This window comes from Balaenoptera ricei, chromosome 2, assembly GCF_028023285.1.
Source record: "Balaenoptera ricei isolate mBalRic1 chromosome 2, mBalRic1.hap2, whole genome shotgun sequence".
Lineage (NCBI taxonomy): Eukaryota > Metazoa > Chordata > Mammalia > Artiodactyla > Balaenopteridae > Balaenoptera > Balaenoptera ricei.
Genome location: NC_082640.1, coordinates 177,185,135 through 177,208,153, shown reverse-complemented (window position 1 = coordinate 177,208,153; position 23,019 = coordinate 177,185,135). Strand labels below are relative to the sequence as shown.

The 23,019-nt window shown below is 37.7% G+C and overlaps 1 protein-coding gene across 3 annotated transcripts in view; it reads right to left on the bottom strand.

Moving 5' to 3' along the window:
* Positions 1–23,019, bottom strand: part of UNC79 (unc-79 homolog, NALCN channel complex subunit) — a 209,582-nt gene that overhangs the window by 28,611 nt on the left and 157,952 nt on the right. For all 3 annotated transcript variants that reach the window (XM_059915826.1, XM_059915827.1, XM_059915828.1), the window contains 4 exons: positions 22,425–22,493; positions 18,768–18,878; positions 11,344–11,448; positions 3,251–3,328 (listed from right to left, as the gene is read on the bottom strand). In XM_059915826.1, coding sequence (XP_059771809.1) covers positions 3,251–3,328; positions 11,344–11,448; positions 18,768–18,878; positions 22,425–22,493 — 363 coding nt within the window. The remainder of the gene's footprint in view (positions 1–3,250; positions 3,329–11,343; positions 11,449–18,767; positions 18,879–22,424; positions 22,494–23,019) is intronic.

Here is a 23,019-nt window from a genome sequence, read left to right as displayed (position 1 = left end):
ATATTCTTTGAAAATTTGATTTGGTCCACATAATAGTCTATCTTATAGATGTACTTTATTTTATTTAAATAATATCCTAATGTTGCACATTAATTTTGTTTCCATATTTTTGCTATTTTAAATGCTACTTTAATAAATATACTTGTAGATAATTCTTTATGTGCTTGTAGATAATTCTATATTTAATTACTTTCTCAAACATATTCCTAGAAGTAGATTGTCAACTCTTTTTCAGCAAAACTGACTATCACCAGTAGCTTATAAGAATGCTTGTTTCACTTCATCATCAGTAAGTTTCTTTGTTAAGAAAAGCCTGCTGATTTGCTAGCTGATTTTAATTTTTATATTTTTAAATTTTTATATTTTATATTAATTTACAGCTCACTGATTGCTAGTGAGGGTAAAAGGCTTATTTTGAATGGCTTATTGGTCATTGGAAAGGGTTCTATATGTAGAGCTATAACTGTTGCTATTTTGTTGTTTTGGAATATTTGTCTTTTGCTGATTTCAATAAACCTTTATGTACTAGGGATATTATCTTTTAGCTATCGCATAAGTAGCATATATTGAGTTTTAGAGAATTAAATAAGGAAACCAGTGAGTGCTGGGCAGAGACTGGCTAGCTACTCACAGAACCATTTTTCTTCTTCCCTAGGATGCACTAGACCACATTTCCCATCCTCCTTTGCAGTCGGGTGTGGCAGAGTGACTGAGTTCTAGCCAATGGAACGTGAGTAGGAGAAATGTGCACCACCTTTAGACCTGGCCCATGAAAACCTTCCATGTACCATATTCCCTTCTCTTTCCCCAACCACCAGCTGATTGCAGAGGACTGCACGTGACAGAAGAAACCTGATCCGCAAGTGCTCATGTGGAAGTCCTCCTCCCTTTGTTAATCAGGACACCTGTTTAAACTTCACTTGAGCAAACAATAAACTTTTTTGGAGCTAAGTTGCTAAGAACTGGAATTTTATCTCATAGCATCTTGCATTACCCCAACTATTGTCAAGAACCTTTAAAAAAACCCAGAATCTATTAATCTACTCCTAGAAACCTATTATAAAGAAAGTCTAAAATATGAACAAAGATTTAAGCACAAAGATGTTTATCACACATTAGTTACAATTGCAGAATATTGAAAATAATGAAACTATCCAACAATAAGTAGTGTTTGTTAATAGTATTTTTTTTACTTTTAGTTGTATTTTATTTTTTTATTGACATATGTTTGACATATAATGATGTAAATTTAAGGTGTATAACATGTTAATTTGATGCATTTATATATTGTAATATGACTGCCATCATAACGCTAATTAGTACCTATATCACATTATGTAATTATCCTTTCTTTTTGGTAGGAACAATTAAGTTTTAGTCTCTTAGCAAGTTTGATTATTATAATACAATATTGTTGTCTATATTCACTGACCTGTGCATTACATCTCTAGGACTTTTTTACTGCTCATTGTAAGTCTGTACCCTTAAACATCACCTGTCCTGTCCCCCTACCTCCATTAATATTATTTTTAATAGTTAATGTTTACTCAGCACTTACTATATATTTAGCACCATGCTAATGTGCTTTACATGCATTATCTCATTCAATCCTCAACCTAGACCATAGGCCCTATTATATCCCAGTCTACAGATAATACAAATCAAAGCATCATGGGTTAAATAACCTTCCCGATCACACAGCTAGTAAATGTCAGGCCTCAAACTCAGGTGTGAATCAAAACCCATATTGTTAACCACTATTATATGGTGCAGTCACATGAGGTAATGCCACTTTGGGGAAAATGCTTATGACATATGAAGCCAAAGCTGCATCTATATTACAGTTCGATTATGTTTAAAAATATACATAGAAAAAGAAGAAAGAAAATACATTAATATGTTAGCAGTAAAATTATCTCTGGGTTGAATGACTGTTATTCTTCCTCTCTCATAATATTTCTCCACATCAAAAAAAAAAAAAAAAATGAAGTAATGTTTAGTGTGCTGTGGATAAAACTGGTATACTTATAAATGTAAATGAATAAAACCTTCTTGGAAAGCAACATGGGAATATGTATTGTGAAGATGTTCCTGCCCAGTGACTAAGGAATTTATCCCAAGGCTATCATTCAAAATAAACATGAAGAGGATCTTTGTGTATATGCTATATACTATGCTATGCTATACAAACAAAGAAACTAGAAAGCATATAGATTTCCAACAATATGGGAATAAGCAAATTAGGATACTGAATAGATCAAAACATGTAAAAATTTTCTAAAACAATAGGGTTCTTATTTTAGGGCAGAAGGGTTATAAGTCATCTTTTTTCCTTATTAAAATTTTTCTCGGACTTCCCTGGTGGTGCAGTAGTTAAGAATCCTCCTGCCAATGCAGGGGACACGGGTTCGAGCCCTGATCCGGGAGGATCCCACATGCCGCGGAGCAACTAAGCCGGCGAGCCACAACTACTGAGCCCACGTGCCACAACTACTGAAGCCCGTGCGCCTAGGACCCGTTCTCCGCAACAAGAGAAGCCACCGCAATGAGAAGCCCGTGCGCTGCAACGAAGAGTAGCCCCCGCCCGCCGCAACTAGAGAAAGCCCACGCGCAGCAACGAAGACCCAACGCAGCCAAAAATAAATACATAAATACGTAAACAAATAAACTAAAAAAAATTTTTTTCTCTACTGAAAATTTAAATAAATTTTTTCCATTAATAATTTATATCTCTAAGGTTTCTCAGTTTGTTGCAATAACCTTGCTATCAATAAGTTATTGTGGTTTCTCATATTCAATCCTATCTATAAGAATCTTAACATATTTCACCAAATAGTTCACTAGTTGATGATAATAAAAGTTTTTTCAATTTTCAGAGGAAATATTATAAAGGAAAACAAGGTATTAAATGCTTATTTCTTTCTGGCAGTAGTTAAATCAAATTGGTTAACAGAAGCCAGTGTAAGAAAATTGATTCTGGAAAAATTGAACTTTAATCAAATCTATTCTGTATGCCTGGTAATTTCTTCCCTCTCCTTAACTGGCTGCTTCAATTTTATTCATGTTTCCTGGAATTAAAAGTTTCCAGGGGCAGAGATTAATTCAAATTTTCACCAGTGCTCTTTCAAACAAGATACTAATGATTTCAATTTTACAGTGAACCAGGACACAGGCCCAAAAATACCTCTTGGCTAAATGAGGAAATGAGGAGTAACAGAAAATGTGGATAATTAATTCGGTCAGGACTTACTCCAGGTAGAGAGGCGATCATCTGCTTGCTCAGGATTGTTGATTCAGCTAGTTTGGTTCCAGCATCTGCACAAATAAACTAATAAGAAATTGAAAGGATAATTATTTTTAAGAGCATTTGGACAGTAATAAGTAATTTGTAATTTTATTAACTTGGCTTAAATTCATTAGCGTTTACTTTGGTGACAATCTGCCCTAGATATATGGGACTTGCTAGTCATGAAAGTTCATTCCTACCAGAAATTCAGAATCATAGTACTGGGACTAACACACAGATTCTCACTTTAACCAGACAGTAGTTCAGTGGCACTGAAATGCCACATTCAATCAAGGAAGAAAGGAAAGATTACAGCATTGTCAGATTTATTCTGAAGTCATGCTATTTATTCTTCAGCACTTTTTGACAGTTCCTGAATTTTCATAGATTTTCCGGACTTCGATCATTATACCATACATTTAGAATGAGAACAAAGAAACAGTCAACTTCAGAGTGAGGACTGTACCTGTTTCTTCCCCTCCGAGGCCCCTCAGTATCTGGTCTTTCTCTTCCCACTTCATTCACGCCTATCCTCTGTGCTGATAATGACCCCCGCTCCCGCTCTGTGTCCCCACAGGACTTTCCACACATTTCCATTGGAACAGTCATCACATCAGGTTGCAATGATCTACAAGTCTATTTCTCAACCGGCTACAAGCTCTTCGAGACCACAGATTTGATGCAGCTCACTCCCGGCGCTAGCTTCATGCCTGACATCTCGGAGGGGCTCAGCAAGAGTTTGTGAAATGAGATGATTAATCAGGTATGACTCGAGATCATGGTGAGGATGGATTTGTCAGCTTACAACTTAATTTGCTTCATTACAGATTTTTACAGGTGTTTCCCACTTAATGCAATGCCCAACTATTTATTAATGGTTTTAGGGGAAAAGTTAAACATGAAGTCTGTAGAGTTTGCTATGAGCAGCTAGTTCCTGGTTAGTTTCTCTTTCCTGGCCTCTGGCCCCAGTGAATTGAGGATCCAAAGCTGCTGCTCTCCAGAGCTCAGAGGTTCTGAAAGAAGCTTTGACCCTGACAGCTCTTCCTTCTAATTCATTTCACTCTCATCCTGGAAGAGCATGGTAAATTTAGGTAGGTCAGCCAGGCAGGCATGGTCCCCGTCAAACTGAGGAGAAGCAGTACGGATCGGGGTAGTAGAAAAAGTCTCAAGGAGGACGAGGAACAAAACCCAGCATGTTGTCAGGTTAGCCAGAGATCGGAATCCAAGCGTTATTAACAGGCAGCAGATTTGGGCCAATAAGGTGAAGCTCTAACCTCAGAAGACTTTCTGAGGGTCAGGGGCCTGTAGACTTCTCATCTGGGGCCATGAGCTGGTTTTCAAGTGTGGGAGAGGTGGTCCTCCCTGAAAGGTATTTCGGGACAGGTAACCGAGCTGGAGCTGAGACGACAGCAAGCAGAGCTGTCCCTGAAAGCCGCATGGCGGGAGGGGACACAAATCTCCAGGCTCACATTCTATCCTCTCCATTTGCCTCACAGACAGTTAGAGAAAGCTGAAGAATCTATTTGGCTATTAACTCTGAAGACCAGCTAGTAACATCTAGGGAACACCAAAAATTTTCTACTATTTTATTCCAGAATGCTTATGTCTGCTCTCCTAACTTGGACTTATTTCTAATAAGAAAAAGTAAATAAATGAGGATAAATAATAATAATGGAGCCTATAACCTTGGCAAACCTCTAAGTAAAAAAGGAAAATATTTGAGGGACTTCTCTGGTGGGCCAGTGGTTACGACTCCACACTTCCACTGAAGGGGGCACGGGTTTGATCCTTGGTGGGGGAACTAGGCTCCCACAAGCCGCGCAGCGCGGCCAAAGAATGTAAAAAAAAAGTAAAATATTTGATAGAGGTACATAGTGAAAAGAAGGAACACTCCCAACCTCCTGGCAGATACTGCATGTTTTCCCATAAAATGTATTTTCAAAAGCTATCAGAGTCTGCCATCTAAGACAAAAGACTTATAAATAAGTTCCAAAACGTCCGTCAGGACTCCAACATTTTAATTAATTTCTTTACAGCAGAACCAAGAGACTGCACAGCTAAGAGAGGCCAAAAGAAAAGAGCGAGATACATCTAAGTGTGAGTGAAGCGGGTAGGAGTCCTCTGCAGTATCCTATGTAAGGATGGTGCAGACCCTGACCCCTAAAGTATGCTTGCAAGCCTGGCTGTGCCCCTAAGGGCAAGAGAAAATTTGTGAAGAAGCAAAACTTCAAGTGTCTGTATCTCCCTCAGCAGAAGCCTTTCTCTCTCACCAAACTCAGCAAAGTGAAATGAGTAGCAAAACGTAAGCAGGTTGTCAGCCATGTGGTGTTAAGATTTGAGGCCAAATTCAAACGTCCGATCTGCGAGAGCTAATAGATAACTTCAGAAGTCAGAATTAATTTTTTAAAAAATCACTCTAAAAGTTATAGAGGTGTCCCAGGGAGTCTGGTGTACTAAAAGGCATAAAAGTACATAAACCTCTAAAATCATCTACTATTTTTTATCAATGTCTTTTCCTCCAGTATAATTTTACATAATATGTATGACTAAAACCTTAATAAACCTTTCTGTCTTCATTTTATATAGCTGCCAACTGAAAAACTCCATTATTATTTTATAGAGTTGCTCCAGATATAAAGATATAACAAAATCAGAGGGAAAAAGAGGCTATAGAAGGAAGAATTCTGTACTTTTAGATAGAAATAAATATGCCACTGAAATAGGTACTCCCGCATGAATACAAAAGAAACGCAATACCCATTATGTGTCATTACTAAAATCATTATCAAAATGACACTCAAAATAGGATCGCCACCTCTCATCCCAGAGAGTGATCAGATTATTACTAACGGAACAAATATTAATTACCCCACATCAATAGTATCTGGGAATTAAAAACAACAGCCGTAACTCTGCCGTTTCTTTGTCCTCCAGCCCACAACTAAACTATCTTTAAAAGAAAACCTATCACCCACATGATTTCACACAGCTTGAATATGCAGGTATATCCCACACAGTGGGAGTGCTACATGCAAATTAGCAGAATGTCTACTCTTGACACATAATAGGAGCTGAGGAAATTCTTCTGGATTTGAGCCTATATAGATTTTATGGTAGCTTTCAATGAGTTATCACTCTATTATGAAAACTCTAATCCATCTTGAGAACGATAATAATAGCTTATTACACATAAAATATCTACAGCATGCCAGCAGAAGAGAAAATGTTATAAGTGAAAGCAAAAATGTCAACAGATCTGAATTAAAACAAGATAGGGCATCTGTCCAAAGTATAAAAGGAGAACTACACCCTGATGGTCAACAATAGTAGATTCTGAAGAATACATATATTTTTTTCTATTTGGAAAATTCTTTCCTGTCTCCATGCCTCTTTTTCCTTTTTTAAAAAATCCACTTGAACATTTAAGGCCACTTGATTGTATATGTAAGTTAAAACAAATAACAGGAGTGATGGCTGAACAACCATAATATAGCAGACTGGGAGATACCCCACAGTGCCAGGCCTCCAGGAAGAAGTTCTAGAAATTGAAAACCAGATTGGTACCTGTCACTGCCTTGAAATGTTTAGAACTTGAATGACCCTGCATCCCTTGGGCAAGTGTTCCATTGTCCTTTAAAGGAACACTCTTACTGCCAGAATATTTGGTAAACAACAAAAGTATGGTTTACCCATGAAAAGAATTATAAACAGCATCTCATATCTGTGAACTCATCTATCAACTAAGTTATTAATTAGAGAAGTACAGTAGTAGAGGGAATATCCTAGTGGTTCCCTGTGGGGTGAAAGAACGAATGGTAAATCCAAGGTCTGAGCAACTGACTCTCTTCTCGCTAATGGGGCTAGTGTCGCTCAGGACGGATCACCAGGGGACTTTTTTTTTGTTTTTTACTTCTAAGCTTTAAGAAATTTATCTTTTTTAAAATTTTATACTGGAGTGTAGTTGATTAACAATGTTGTGTTAGTTTCAGGTGTACAGCAAAGTGATTCAGTTATACATATACATGTAGCTATTCTTTTTCAAATGCTTTTCCCATTTAGGTTGTTACATAATATTGAGTAGAGTTCCCTGTGCTAGACAGTAGGTCCTTGTTTTGGTTATCCATTTTAAATATAGCAGTGTGTACCTGTCAGTCCCAAACTCCCAATCTATCCCTCCCTCTCACCCTTCCCACCAGGGGACTTTTTCCTTCCAGTTGTTACTTTCTTTTCTTTTTCCAAGTTGCATCTTCAGTTAAACAGAGCCGCCTCCAGTGTCCTGAGATGACGGTCATGATATCCAAGAAGGAAGTCGCTGTCTGCCCCAGACACATTGTCTGTTCATATTGTGAATCTGGTCTTCCAGGTACCAGGAACTGACACTGCCCACCAGAAAAGGGGAAAGCTTCTCTCTGACTCCATGCTAGATTCTCTGGTTTAAGAGAAACTACCAGAGAACAGGCTACCACTTCTGCTACCCGCTTGAACATTTGTCAAGGGCAAGAGAAAAAGGAACGGGGAAACCCTGCAGAAAGATGCACCGCTTTCTGTAGAGAGACAAAAGATGCTTCTCCCTCATCCCGTGAGTGGCCCCGTGGCAGACTTTTCTCCACGACTTAGCCAGGAAGCACAGCGGGGAAAAGGGAACTACTTTTGTTTTTTTTAAGGTATGCCTCACTTTTATTCCTCTCAGTAATTTTCTCATTACTGGTTTATTCTGAGTTTATGGAACAAGGATATGTTACTTCAAAATGGCATGGTGTTTAATAGTTTTTGTTGGAGAAGGTCGAAATATTACTCACTAGGTTGTTCCTCAAGGGCATGATCTCAAAATGTCCCCCCGGATATCTCTTTGATCTAAATAATTTTACAATTTGATTTTTAAATTTAACTTAATGACTCAATGACAAATACATATTTGTCTTTAAAGATGAAAATGTTATACATTTGAAATGGCATGAGAGAATCCAAAATACACAGAAGAATTTACTTTTTTGTCTTCTTTCTTCCTAAAGCTAATTTGTGTTTGTTATTTATTCACCTAGCTGTGATGCAATAATCACTGTTTTCATGGTCTCCTTAAGCACTGAGCAATTTAAACTGTCAGTGTTCTTTCACTGTCTTGTGACAAGTGCTTATTACAGCCAGCTAATGTACTTCAGAGAAAAACCCGCCCCCAGCTGCAGTCACAAAGTGGGGTGCTAGAACCCAAGAAGATCAACCACACAGACCTGCTCTGCTCAAGACTGAGGGCAATCAAGGGACCAGCCTCCGATGCCCGCAGGAAAGTACCTTCAGGGCCTGGAAACTGAGGTTGTTTTGAGGTGGCATGTCCCCAATCTAAACGCTATCAGAAGCAAGTGACTTCCAGACACTGTCAACCTGCTGGACTTAACTCTCTCATGGGCTACTTCACCAAGCCTAGTTCACCTGCCCTCTCCTCGAAACCAGTGTTGATCTTATTAACCTTTATGGTCAGTTGCATCAAAGTTACTTGTACTCAAAAGTGGTGTTGCTGCTGATGTGTGAAGAGGTAGGACTGGCCAGTGGCAATCCACTGGAAGAGAGTCAATCTGTCTCTTCTTAGGAACACAGATATTTCCTGGCTATGCTTTGCTTCTGTCTCCCTCTTGGGCTGTCCAGCATCTTGGTACAATGGGAGCCATTTCACTCTGACTATATCATGCCCAACATCCACTGCCATCATTTTCCAGCAGTCACTCCTCTCAGAAAGCATCATTGTGCCTGGGGAAAGTATACCAACTTTTTATTAAATCTCAAGCCTTTGAGAAAAACTCCGTTCTGTTCCCAAGGATTACTAGTATAAGGTGGGGGAAGACGGGGACCAGTTAGTGGATATTAAATGGTTAATGACAAGGGTATTCATCCTCTTCTCCCAGGTAAACCCCCAAACTTCTGCACGCCCTTCAAAAACATACAATCCCTTTTCTACACCACTCCCCTACTCAGTACACACCTCTGCTACCGTACCCATTACACTGCTCTGGGAATTTTTGTTTCGATGTCAGCTACTCCTATCAGACAGGAAACTCCTGGGAGGAAGGGGCCATGACTTATTCATCTCTGTTTCCCCAGCACCTGGGCCAGGTCGGGGTTCATAACGGTTAATGAGCTTTCCTCCATTTCCCAGGCTGAGCTGGCCACTCCCTCCTCTACAGTAGTTTATATACTGTACAGACTTTCAGTATACTGGTTAGCACGTTATAAGGGTAGGGCCTGTGCCTTTATATATCTATACCCCCAGAACCTAGCCGAAGATAGGTGGTCAGTAAATATTTGTAGTGGGAAATAATGCTGAATAGTCAAACATGGCCAGATGATGGAAGACCTTGACAATTCGGGTACCACAAGGTCACTGGAGGTTTTCAATGCACAGAGTGATATGATAAAAAGCAGAGCTTTAGCAAAATTCCTCTAGGCAGCCATAGGCTATAAGACTGGATTGACGTGGAGAGAAATGAACGGTGCAAAAAGCTAAGAGCTATTATGGTAATCCGGGCAAGTGATGTGCGGGGCCTGACTAGGCTGTGCTCTATACGGATTAGACCCTGTGGTCAGGTGCTTACGCTACTTATGCCAGCTGTGTGATCTTGGGCAAGTCACTGAACCCCCCTGAGCCGCAGTCTCCTCATCTGCGATACAGGACCAATTCCTCTCATGGTTGTAAGGAGTAAGCGAGGGGGATATATAAAGCCCCAGCATGTTGCCTGGCACTTAATAGATGCTCCATTGATTTCCCCTTCTCCCTCATCTCTCCAAATGGCACCCAAGGTACCTAAGATTCAGGGAAACCTGTCTAATTCCTTGATATCAAGCTCCCATTTTCCTTCAGTCATTTAAGCTCAACCTTGTAGGCCCAGACTCTGGGACTGGCCATAACGCTCATCAGGGAGAACTGAAACAGCTGTGACACACTTCCTGGGTACTTGGCACAAAGGCAGTCGGAATGATACCCTGATCCCAGCTGTAGCTCAACGACCAAGTCTTTAAAACCAGGCTCAACCTTCGGGATACGAGGCAGGATCCCAGTTTACCTGATCCCTTGCTGACACCCCTGGCATGGCCAGCCTTTTCCTAAACCCCATCCTCATGTCGTTATTCCTAAATTTATTCCACCTTTCTGCTGAAGCCTCCCTTTATTGCTTGAAGACGGCCAGCCTCTGAGGCTGAACTCCAACCCCAGGCAGAGTTTGGCCTGCACCCACCAGTCCTTTGTGACCCAGTTCAAATGCCACTTCCTTCATGAAGTCTTCCCTGATTTCACACCATATGAGGTAAGATGCCTCCTGCTCTTAACTCCCCCCTAGGACTTTATCTACGTCTCTTTCTCACTCATGGCACTCATCGCAGCCTGTCTTGTGTGATCAAAACCTGCACACTTGCCTAAGATGCTGAGCTAAGGATGCCAGGGATGGAGAGCTAGAGCCTCTCGTAAGCAGCCCTACAACCAAAAGCATTAATCTTTGCAAGTTCTCTAGAGCCTGTCTGGTATGTGTTCAAGCTCCGCCCCCTGCCTTAGGGCTCCTGTGGTGCTGGTTCTTTCACACCCACCACCCACCCTGGTTGGACTGGTCCTGCCTTTTGACCATATCTGGCTGGGCCCACCCTCACTTTCACTTCTGCTTCACAGAGATTTGGCGACCCATCCATACTCATGTGACTCCGCGATCAGACCTCAGCCTCTGGGGTCACTCATTTTTGGCTTCCTTAGTCCTGCCTCAGCTCTGGTAGCCATTAATGGGCTGCCCCTCCAACCTACTGGACCATAAACTTCTCGCGGACACATTATCGTTTCATTCTTCTTTTTTGTCTTTCACAGAACTAGTTCCACAGTAGGAACAAAATAAATACTCCTTTTCTGGTCTTTCTTAGCCAGTGGAAGTGCCAAGTGCATAGTGACAGACAGATCATGGCTTACGTAAGATATATTATTTCTTATCTCTGGACAGACATTTAATTTATGCGTATGTCCCACACCTTCCTTAAATTTTCCAAACGTAAGTGAATTTCATGAAAAGTGAAATGAGGCATAAGCCTACCTGCACAAGCAGAAGGAGGTTTGTATCCGGTAAAGGAGATTTAAGCTTCAGGGCCTGCAGGAGTTCTAGAACAACACTACGAGACAAATAGAATTTATCCCTCTCCTAAACAAAACAAGAGAGAAGAAGGTAAGCGATTTCTAAAAATTCAATTAGAATAGACCTATGTCAAAAGAGCTTCCAAAAGATTCACAGATCAGAAATAAGAAACAGTATTTTAAAATGCATAGTGAACTGTCCTTAAGAAATAAACCCAAGAAAAAAGAAAAAGGGCATTTTTGTGTTTGTAATGAGTTTAGTGAAGCACTGAGAACACATAATTTAATGGATAAGAAAAAGATAGGCTATCTCTTAAAGACTGAAACCACGAGATTTGGTTCTTATTCACAGGGGAGAGGTTCCAAGAACTGCAGAAACTAAACAAATCTAAAAGGATTTTTTTCAATAGAAAATGATTTAGAGAAAAACATGTAACACTGTTGAAAGGGTCTCATATCCTCTCAAAAGGAACTTACTTTTTAAGTGGACTATTTCAAGCATACAGAAAAATAGAGAGATGGAATATATCATATACCTATTACCCATCTTTGTTAAATCATAGCATTTTGCTTTATTTGATTTAATACTTTTTATCAAGAATCAAACATCACAGAAATAGTTGAAGCTACCTATACAGTGCTCTCTTTTCTTTCTCCCTTCTTTGAAATAGCCACTATTTTGAATCTGGTGCTTATTATTTCATGTACTACACTTTTACTACATATGTATACCTCCATTATAAGGCTTACTATTATTTTTGCTTGTTTTTAACTTTCTATAATGGTATCATACAATGCATATCTTTCTGCAACTTATAATTTTTTACTCCATTATATTTTTGAAGTGAGTCCCTGTTGATACATATAGTTCTCATTCTTTCAACTAAACAGCTTAATGATGTTTTATTGTATGAACATACTGAAATTCATTGATCTGTCCTTGTTAATGCAATGCTAGAATATTTTCAATTTTGGAAGCTTTTTTTATTGTCAAATATAGCACACATGCAGCAAAGTACATAAAATACAAGTGAACAGATAAACAGATTAGCATAGATTGAACACTCATGTAATCAGCAGCCAAGTTGGGTACAAGCACCTTCAAAGTCCCCTATGTGTCCTTTCTTGATCATAACCAACTTATTGGAGACCCTGTAGGTCTGTATCCACTGTCTTTTCTTTCTACTCATTCTCACTTGTGGTGTCTTGCCTCCTCATATGTCTGGTTATCTTTGCATGGTGCATCCTTTATTTTTAAAATATTTTTAGAAATAATTTGAGGCCCGAAATGTTATCTTCCTCCAAAGAGCTTTCTGTTCATTTTTTACCAGGTACTGGAGGTACTAGTGATCCAGGGTTACCTTAATACACATACAAGCCTTGTAATATCTTATCTTGGGCCACCAAAGGTCTTGACAGGGATCTGTGTCCATGTGAGGACCACTTTACTTCTGGGTTATCTTTACTTAGTGGTCCCAGCCAAAAGGTGCGGGAGGTGCAGGATCAGAGAGTCTCCACTCTTGGAAGGTCCTGGATTCTGACTTTTTCCCCCCTAGCCTCCTGGATCTTCCAGAATTGTCACATCTTTCAGATAGGCAAACAGCCCCAGGGCAAAAAAAGGTCTTCAGTGCTAGGCTCACATCTTTGCATTTCTGTGTTCTCTCAGATCTTAGCCTGGTAATTCTACATCTGGTTAGCATTTTGTTGATTTTTTAAAGTTTTCAGAAAATAGTTTGTTCACTTTTTTAAGAAACTTTTCAAATCCAGTGGGAGGATATGTTCAAATTATCTAGTCCATCAGTATCAGGAGAGAAAGTCTAGGATATTTATTGGAATTATACTAAATTTATAGGTTGTTTTGTGAGAATTAGCTATCTTTATTATGCTGGGTCCTCACTCATGAACATGAGATCTGTCTCCATTTATTTAACGTTGTTTAATAAAATTTTCTGGTTATCTCCATAAAATTCTTGCATATTTTTGTTAGATTCATTTTTTGTTACCACAATAAATGCTATTTTTAAAGTATATTTTATAATCATTTGTAGCTGAATAATTAAAGGTAGATGATTTCTGGATGTTCATTTGTATCAGCATCCTTGCTGAATTCTCATAAAAGTTATAAAAAGGTGTCTATAGATAGATTCTCTTCAGTTCATTTGTAATCACATCATCTATGAAAAGGGAGAGTTTTTTTCCTTTCTAATCCTTATACTTTGATTTATTCTTCCTGTCTTACTCAACTGAGCAGGACCTCCAGAACCATAGCAAATAGAAGCAGTGATAACGGCCATTCTTGTCCTAACTTATGATTTTAAAGGGACTACTGTTGGCATTTCACCATAAGTATAATGTTTCCTAGAGATTTCTGGTAGACACCCTTTATCAAGTTATCCCTTTTACTCCTAGTTTGACAAGATTTACCATAAATGGATGTTGAATTATATAGAATGCTTCTTTTGTATCTCTTGAGATAATGATAAAAGCTTTTCCTCCTTTAATCTGGCAACATGGTAACATAAATAGATATTCTAATATTTAAACCAATTTTATATTACAAGAAAATCCTCACTAGGTCATGAGGCTTTAGTTTTTTTTAATTTTTTAAATTGAAGTATAGTTGGCGTACAATATTATATAAGTTCCAGGGGAACAATATATTTAGTCACAATTTTTAAAGGTTACACTCCATTTATAGTTATTATAAAATATTTCCTATATTCCCCATGTTGTACAATATATCCTTATATTTTATACATAATAGTTTGTACCTCTTAATCCCCTACCCCTATATTGCCCCTCCCCACTTCCCTCTCCCCACTGGTAACCACTAGTTTGTTCTCTGTATCTGAGTCTGCTTCTTTTTTGTTATATTCACTAGTTTGTCGTATTTTTAGATTCCACATATAAGTGATATCATACAGTATTTGTCTTTGTTTGTCTGATTTACTTCACTTAGCATAATGCCCTCCAAGTCCATCCATGTTGCTTCCAATGGCAGAATTTCATTCTTTTTTATGGCTGAGCGTGAGGCTTTATTTTTAATGCATTAACTTGGGATTATTCATTCAGAATTTTTGCATCTTTGAAGTATAACTGGCCTATAATTTTCCTTTCCCCTATTGCCCTTGTCTGGTTGGTATCAAAATTCTATTGGCCTCATAAAATATGTTGCAAATTGTTCCCTTTTTTTCTATTCTCTGTTTTAGTTTGCATGAAGTAGAGATCAATCTGTTCCTTAAATGTTTAATGAAAGTTGTCTTTAAAATTGGAATGGTTTTTAAACGTAAAATAGATAGCTAGTGGGAAGCGGCCGCATAGAACAGGGAGATCAGCTCGGTGCTTTGTGACCACCTAGAGGGGTGGGATAGGGAGGGTGGGAGGGAGGGAGATGCAAGAGGGAAGAGATATGGGAACATATGTATATGTATAACTGATTCACTTTGTTATGAAGCAGAAACTAACACACCATTGTAAAGCAATTATACTCCAATAAAGATGTTTAAAAATAAATTGGAATGGTTTTTAACTACTGATTCCATTTTTTCATCATTTAAGTCTAGCCATCTTTTTTCTGATTGTTACATATTACATTTTTTCTAGAAAATTGTCCCTGTTTCCCAAGATTTCAAATTTACTGGCTAAATCTTCTCTTTATATTCTTCATCTCTTTATTTCCCTTTGCTGCATGCTATATAATTTCTTCAGATCTATTTTCATTTTACTAAATCCCTCTTTGGCTATGTCTAATTTGCTCTCTAACCTGTCCACTGAGTTTTTTTTATGTCAATGACTATTTCATTTCTAGAATTTCTACTTTGTTCAAATCTATCTGGTTTTTTTTTTTTAAGTGACTACATCTTTTCTCATGTTTTTAATTCATCTTTTAATGCTTATCATTCAGAGTATGTCTTTATAGTCTCTATCACATTGTTCTAATATTGGAAGTTCTTAGGGGGAATAATCTTGATTTTTGTTGACTATGCTAAAGTAGCTCATGGTGGATTATTTCTTCACGTTTTGTAATTTTAGATCATGATCTCATGTTCATCCAGATTTTAATTATGGGAATCCTGTTGGGCCTAGGTTGAAGGCATATCCCTCCAGAGAGGTTTGAGGATTGATTTTGAGCTTGCTTCTGCCAGACACTCCAATGCAATTACTTGCCCAGCACCAATTTATTTGACTTTTGGGGGTTCACAGAGCATGCAGGTATTACAAATTCAAATTCTAAACATGTTCAAAGATAGGCTCATGTTTACTAATTCTCAAGGGAAACTACAAATCTTTCAGTTCCCAGGCTCAGACAGAGCCCATTCTTTGTCACCTCCATATAAGAATATATCCTTTCCAAATCAAACTTTTCTCAAACATATAGCCTTTCAAGGGTTCTGGCTTTCTCCTGGGGACAACTCAGCTCCAACTCTCAGCCTGAAATAGTCCCAAGACTTCATTTCCTTTCTCTGTATGGGCTTTAAAACTCAAGTCACTAAGGAATATAACAAAAAAGAAACAGACTCACAGACATAGAGAACCAACTAGTGGTTACCAGTGGAGAAAGGGAAAGGGGTAGGGGACTAAGAGGTACAAACTATTGGGTATAAAATAAGCTACAAGGATATATTGTACAACACAGGGAATATAGCCAGTTTTTATAATAACTATAAATGGAGTATAACCTTTAAAAATTGTGAATCACTATATTGTACACCTGGAACTTATATAATATTGTATATCAACCATACTTCAATTAAAAACAAAAAACTCAAGCTACTAAATTACCAAAACAATCAACTTCTCTACCCCAAGACTGCTACAATATCAGCTTATATGCTTACCACTCTGGTTCTCAATTCCCTTTTCATTTTTGCAACTCTCATTCTTATAAAATTTGCTATATATTTAAAATCATGTTTATTACATTTCATCCATCACTTCTAGCATTTTAGGTGGGACAGTTTTCAAGTTATTGAGACTGCTCGATTGCCAAATAGTCTCCAAAGCTATTACCTTTCCATGTCTTTTCTTGGGCACATGAAAAGATGCTCAACATCACTAATTATTAGAGAAATGCAAATCAAAACTACAATGAGGTATCACCTCACACTGGTCAGAATGGCCATTATCAAAAAAATCTAGAAACAATAAATGCTGGAAAGGGTGTAGTGAAAAGGGAACCCTTTTGCACTGTTGGTGGGAATGTAAATTGATATAACCACTATGGAAAACAGTACAGAGGTTCCTTAAAAAACTAAAAATAGAACTACGCTACGACCCAGCAATCCCACTACTGGGCATATACCCTGAGAAAACCATAATTCAAAAAGAGACATGTACCACAATGTTCGTTGCAGCAATATTTACAATAGCCAGGACATGGAACCAACCTAAATGTCCATTGACAGATGAATGGATAAAGAAGATGTGGCACATATATACAATGGAATATTACTCAGCCATAAAAAGAAATGAAATTGAGTTATTTGTAGTGAGGTGGATGGACCTAGAGTCTGTCATACAGAGTGAAGTAAGTCAGAAAGAGAAGAACAAATACTGTATGCTAACGCATATATATGGAATCTTAAAAAAAAAAAATGGTACTGATGAACCTAGTTGCAGGGCAGGAATAAAGAGGTAGACATAGAAAATGGACTTGAGGACATGAGGTGGGAGGGCAAAGCTGGGGCAAAGTGAGAGTAGCATTGACATATATATACTACGGAATATAAAATAGTTGGCTGGTGGGAAGCAGCAGCATAGCACAGGGAAATCGGCTCAGTGCTTTGCGATGACCTAGAGGGGTGGGATAGGGAGGGTGGGAGGGAGGCTCAAGAGGGAGGGGATATGGGGACATGTGTATGCATATGGCTGATTCACTTTGTTGTGCAACAGAAGCTAACACAGTATTGTGAAGCAGTTGAGAAGAAGCCTCAATTAGATACTGCTATTTCTTTAGCTATTTCTTATAGTTTCTCATTATCTGTGAAAAAGGTGGGAAGGCCCTAGATCAAAGATTTCTACAACTAATAGTCATTTTGAGTTGCAGAATGAAGAAGGGTAGATGACAACCGGAAGAGAGAGGGCACTAAAGTTATGATAGATTATGAGGGGATATAATGCATAATGAATATTTAAAACCAAAAATATCCTGAATTCAAAATAGTGCAAGGTCCACTGTAATCAATACTTATAGTACACAACATAGAAAGTACAAACTCATTATGATTCCTCCTCTATAAAATATATAATTTAAACAAATCAAACATAAAGAAAATAAAGAAATAAAGTGAATTCTAAAAATAGAATATCTTTTCATTATATTTGCTGCTGTATCTTACAGATCTATTTTTTTAAGTGAAAAAAAGATAAGTTATTTTTCAGGAAGGATTTGAAAGAAGAAAAAAATACTGATTATTTTGGTAGTTAGAAAACATATTGTTCCAGGCAGAGTAATAAACAGTTTATAATCAGAAAGATTAAAGAGAAGGATATCATGAAACACTTAACATGGTGGAATGGACACAGACGGTAAGAAAGGAGACAAGGGTGTTTTAAATAGAATGAAAACCTTGATAAAAATTAGATTTTTAGGAGAAATTAAAGGGCTTGTAGAAGTGGACAACGTGAATAAAGGAGTATTCTGAATGTTTAAGAGGGAACAACAGAAAGAGAAACCCCACTGAAAATAAACTTGGAAAATTTGGAAATTGGAAAAGTAACATTTGCACATTGTTCTTAAGGACAGAAACACTCTCAATTTGTCCTGCCTTCTGCTTTTCCATTAGGATAGTGTCTATCAGCACCAACAAGGCTGCTATATGCGCTGGGCAAGCAGTACTTTTCCACTTCCTCAGTAGTGGGGCAGGGGAAACTAAAGATAATGCAATAGAGAAACCATTATCAAAGCAAGATGACAAAAGATGAGATTACAGTCTCAGAGGCCAAGAACCCAGAACTGGGGAGACAGAAAAATTATGAGAATTAAGGAGCTCTCCACAGGCTTTTACAAATGACAAGCTGATATTTTTCTACTTTGGGTATAAAATTGATAGGTACTGATGGCTTGCCCACTAATCATAGGATGGTGAACTTGAAAAGGACATTAGAGGTCATTTGGACCATTATCTCATTTCATTCAAAATACCTCTTCTCCTCTAAACCATATGACCCTCAGTTCTCCAAATTTGCATATTTAACGTATAGTTTATATATTTGTGTGTGCAAAGTGTTTCCTTCTAATGATTTTTATTAGACCTCAGTAGAATTACTCACTTTTAACTATACTGAGGCAAATTAACCTAAGAGGGATTTGATACTGATTAGAAAGAATATGTTTCTGCCAGTTTTTTGTTTCCCAGGGACACATAAACACACATGCAACCTTACCTTAGTGAAAGCTCGGTAACATAAGCCACACACCTCCACCAGGTAGGCCAAAGTGAAGATGGCATTCTGAATTACAAAGCTGAGCAGTTTTGAAAATGGTTCCAACAAACTCTGCAATGAGATTGGGGCCAAAATAAAACCAAAATCAATTGCTGATTCTTTCATTAAAAAAAAGTACTAAAGTCTAATGATACCTTAACTAATGGGATCACTCTTTCTTAATTTCAAATCTGTTGCCGGGTGGCTACTATAGCAAACCTGTTTGTCTAACAAGAACAGAACTGAATCTTCAATCAATGGCTCAAAGAGCATGACGTAATCATTTTACTGCTAAAAAAAAATCCACTTTTTCCATGTGGCATCATTTATAAACCTACCTAACTCCAATCTTATCCTCATACCCACCCCCAGCAATCAAGACTCTGTGAGGTTTGCTTTAGGATCTCCCACTCTATTTCTCTGAGTCTTTAGGCATGTGTGAGTTCATCAGACACAGCTCCTCTAGAAGCCTGTCATCTCAGTTAAGTAGCACAAACCACCCTTGCACGTAAGTACCAAAGCACTATTAGCTTAGATAAGACACATCAGGACCCAGCTTCCTGCCAGTGTTTACCAGGAAGGCTGTCAGTTTTGGTTTCCCCATCTGAATCCCACCCATAAAAGGTCAGTTTTAGATCCTTATGCTTTCTTAAGTCATTTAGAGACATTTACTGAGCACCTACTAAGTATCAGGCAGAGTTACACGCTTTTGTATCGTTTATCTCATTTAAATTTCTTATAACAATCCTGGGGAGACAGTATATTATAATAATTAATGACACAAGCTCTAGAATTTCACAACAGTGTTTGCAAACTTGAGCTCTCTGTGACCTTGAATAAGTGATTTAACCTCTCTGGACTTAATTCTCTTCCCTGTAAAATGAGGATAATAATGACCTCCATCTCAATAGTGTTGTGAGAATTAAAGAAGATAATGTATGTAAAGCACTTGGCAACAGAAAGCCTTCCATCACTGTTAGTTATGAACTGCACCATAACTCTGAAGCTTTAATATCCCCATTCTTCAGCTGAGGCAGCTAAGTAGGCAAGTAACTTGCCTAAGGCCATACAGCCATTGAATGGAATTCAAACTCAAATTCCAGGGCAATTTTCCAGAGGGAGAATTGCTCTGTAGGGAAGACAGGATTTTAATTGGGCTCCAAAAGACTTCGATGCTGTGATTTCCACTACTTCTCAACCTCTATGGTCCTAACTATCTGGATTATAAAAGTAACACATGCTCAGTGTGCAAACGCAGGATCTGTAGCAAAGTACAGATAAGGAAATAAAAGTCATCCATATTCCCATCACCCAGTGATAACATTTTGATATATTTCTCTTCTTCATCACACACCAGTTTACTCAGCTGAAATCTTACACGTATATATAATACTACATTTTGTTAAGATAATAACGTACGAAATTTCCAATGCTATTTAATTCTTCATAAAGATCCATTTTAATGGCCACAAGAGTCAGATTTTATTATATAGAACATCTCAATAAATATGTTTTTGCATGAAATTTGCATTTTCTTCTTTAGAATAGATTCCCAGAAAAACAATGACTAAATCAAAGAATATGTGCATTTTTGAGGTCCTTTTTCCTTATGGATACAAAAATGAATTCATTACATGTTAGCTGCCTCTGAGGATAGGAATTATGTTTGTTATTTGTATTACCCGCAGAAACCATGTAGTGCTTTCCATACAGAAAATCTTAGAGACACTCTGAAATAGTACTATTGATTCAGTATTGTTTGCTTTGTATAAATGTTGTTGCCTTAAAACACTAATAATGAATGAACAGGGATAGGGATAGGAATATGTCTCTGGTTGATATACATCCTTATTGGTCAAAAAAAGAAACCTGAATTCAGACCTATATAGAAACTTGCTCTTTTATCTAGCAAAGCAGCATGGTAATGGGGCAATGTGGTACAACAGACAAAAAAGCTTGAAATCAGAGGACCTAGATTCAAGTCTCAGATCTTCCAGTAACCAGCTATGTGACCTTGGCCAGGACACTTCATCTCTCTGAGCCTGTTTCCTTATCTGTAAATGAGCAGACTAAATCAAATGATCTCTATGCAATTTTCCAGCATAAACCATAAGCCTATGCAAGCACAGTCAAGGTAAAAAGCTACAGGGGATGTGCCTTCTTGGTATATTAACTAGTAGCTACAAGCCATTGCAATACACATTATTGCACTATTGCATATAATGCAGCCTGGGAATGTAGCCAGGAATACAAAAGTAAATGAGACACAGTGCTGGACTTCATAAAGCTCACTGGCTCACTGGGGAGACTTCAGTATAATATAACTGCTCATATAGAGAGCTCTGTCAGGTATTGTGGGATCTGATATAGGAGGAAGCTGCTACAGAAAATGTGAGCTTTTTTAAAATTGGAATGGAATTCAGATTCTCATCTTGAAGAATGAGAAGGAGTTCACTCAGCAGCAAGGGTATAAAGCATTTCAGGCAAAGGAAATGGCCTAAGCAAAGGCAAGGAAGTATGAAATTAAATAAGATTATAAATGTACAGCAATTAGCACAATGTCTGCCATATGGTAAGTGCTCAACAAACAGTGGTGATTGTTTCGATGATGATAATGATGATGATTCTGAAAGTACACAGGAAGCACAGGGATGGGACAAGTAGCCAGAGACTAACTAGGAAAGGTAGGCTTGCAAGTTAATGAAGTACCTTCTTGTATGCTCCATTAAGGGATTTGGACATTATCTTAAAAGAAGTGAGAAGTTATCAAAGATTTTAAACAAGGAAGCAGTGTGATGAGATCTGTGTTTGGAAGGATCATCTAGCTCATAGTACTGAGGATGAACTGGTGGACATGGCCCAGGACTAAGAGTTCATAGTACTGAGGATGAACTGGTGGACATGGCCCAGGACTAAGAGTTCATAGTACTGAGGATAAACTGGTGGACATGGCCCAGGACTAAGAGTTCATAGTACTGAGGATGAACTGGTGGACATGGCCCAGGACTAAAAGGACCAACGATACTGTAATCTATTAGAGCTCTTCATACTAGGCACTTTCAAAAGGTTGAAAGTGGCAACTAGAGATTATCATACCAAGTGAAATAAGTCAGAAAGAGAAAGACAAATACCATATGATATCACTTACATGTGGAATCTAAAATATGACAGTGAATCTATCTATGAAACAGAAACAGAACCAGGGACATAGAGAAAAGACTGTTGGTTGCCAAGGGGTGGGTGGTGGGAGAGAGATGGATTGGGAGTTTGGGATTGGCAGATGATAACTGGTATATCTAGAATGGATAAACAACAAGGTCCTACTGTATAGCACAGAGAACTATATTCAATATGCTGTGATAAACCAAAATGGAAAATAATATGAAAAAGAATGTATATATATGTATAACTGAGTCACTTTGCTGTACAGCAGTAATTAACACAACATTGTAATTCAACTATACTTCACTAAAAAATAAATTTTAAAAAAAAGGTTGAAAGTGAAGCATTCAGTATGTGATAACTATTTCTTCACTATTGCTTGCTATATGCCTGTCTTTTTAGGTTAAAAAAATAACCAAATAACCAATTGGTTATGTTTTTCTAAAACATACATACCCTTGTGGCATTGGTAGAGGGTATCTTCAAGAGGCAGATCATAATTCTCAAACTGGAATCTAAAGAACACTATGAACAAATACAAAGAAAGTAAAAGTCAGTACTCTTCTTAACATATCTTTTGCTTCATATATTTCCTCTAAGCATTTATTTTAGGAAAAAAAAATCTGAAATATAGCTGCCTCCTTACAGTTTTCCATGCCATATATTCATGTTGAAAAAATAATAATTCTTAGCTTTAAAAATTTAATTAAACCATTAATTAAACAGTGTTAAACAATTAAATAATATTAATTGATATTAAATGTGCCCAATCCTAAAGAGGTCTATTAATTTGTGAAAGGCCATGTTGAAAAAAAAAACCTACTTAGATCAATTTAAAACCATTAGGCTTATTAGTCCAAATAAAGAACGTTTCATCTGTCATTTCTCTGCTACGAAAAGATATAACAATAACCTAAGAAAAAGCAGTAAAATTCCTACAAGAGAAAATCATGCCTCACAAATCAAGTAGCATATTTTGGCACAATTCCACATCAAAATGTACTTTTTAAATAATGTGTACTGGGTTTGGGGGAAAATGTTATAGCAAGAA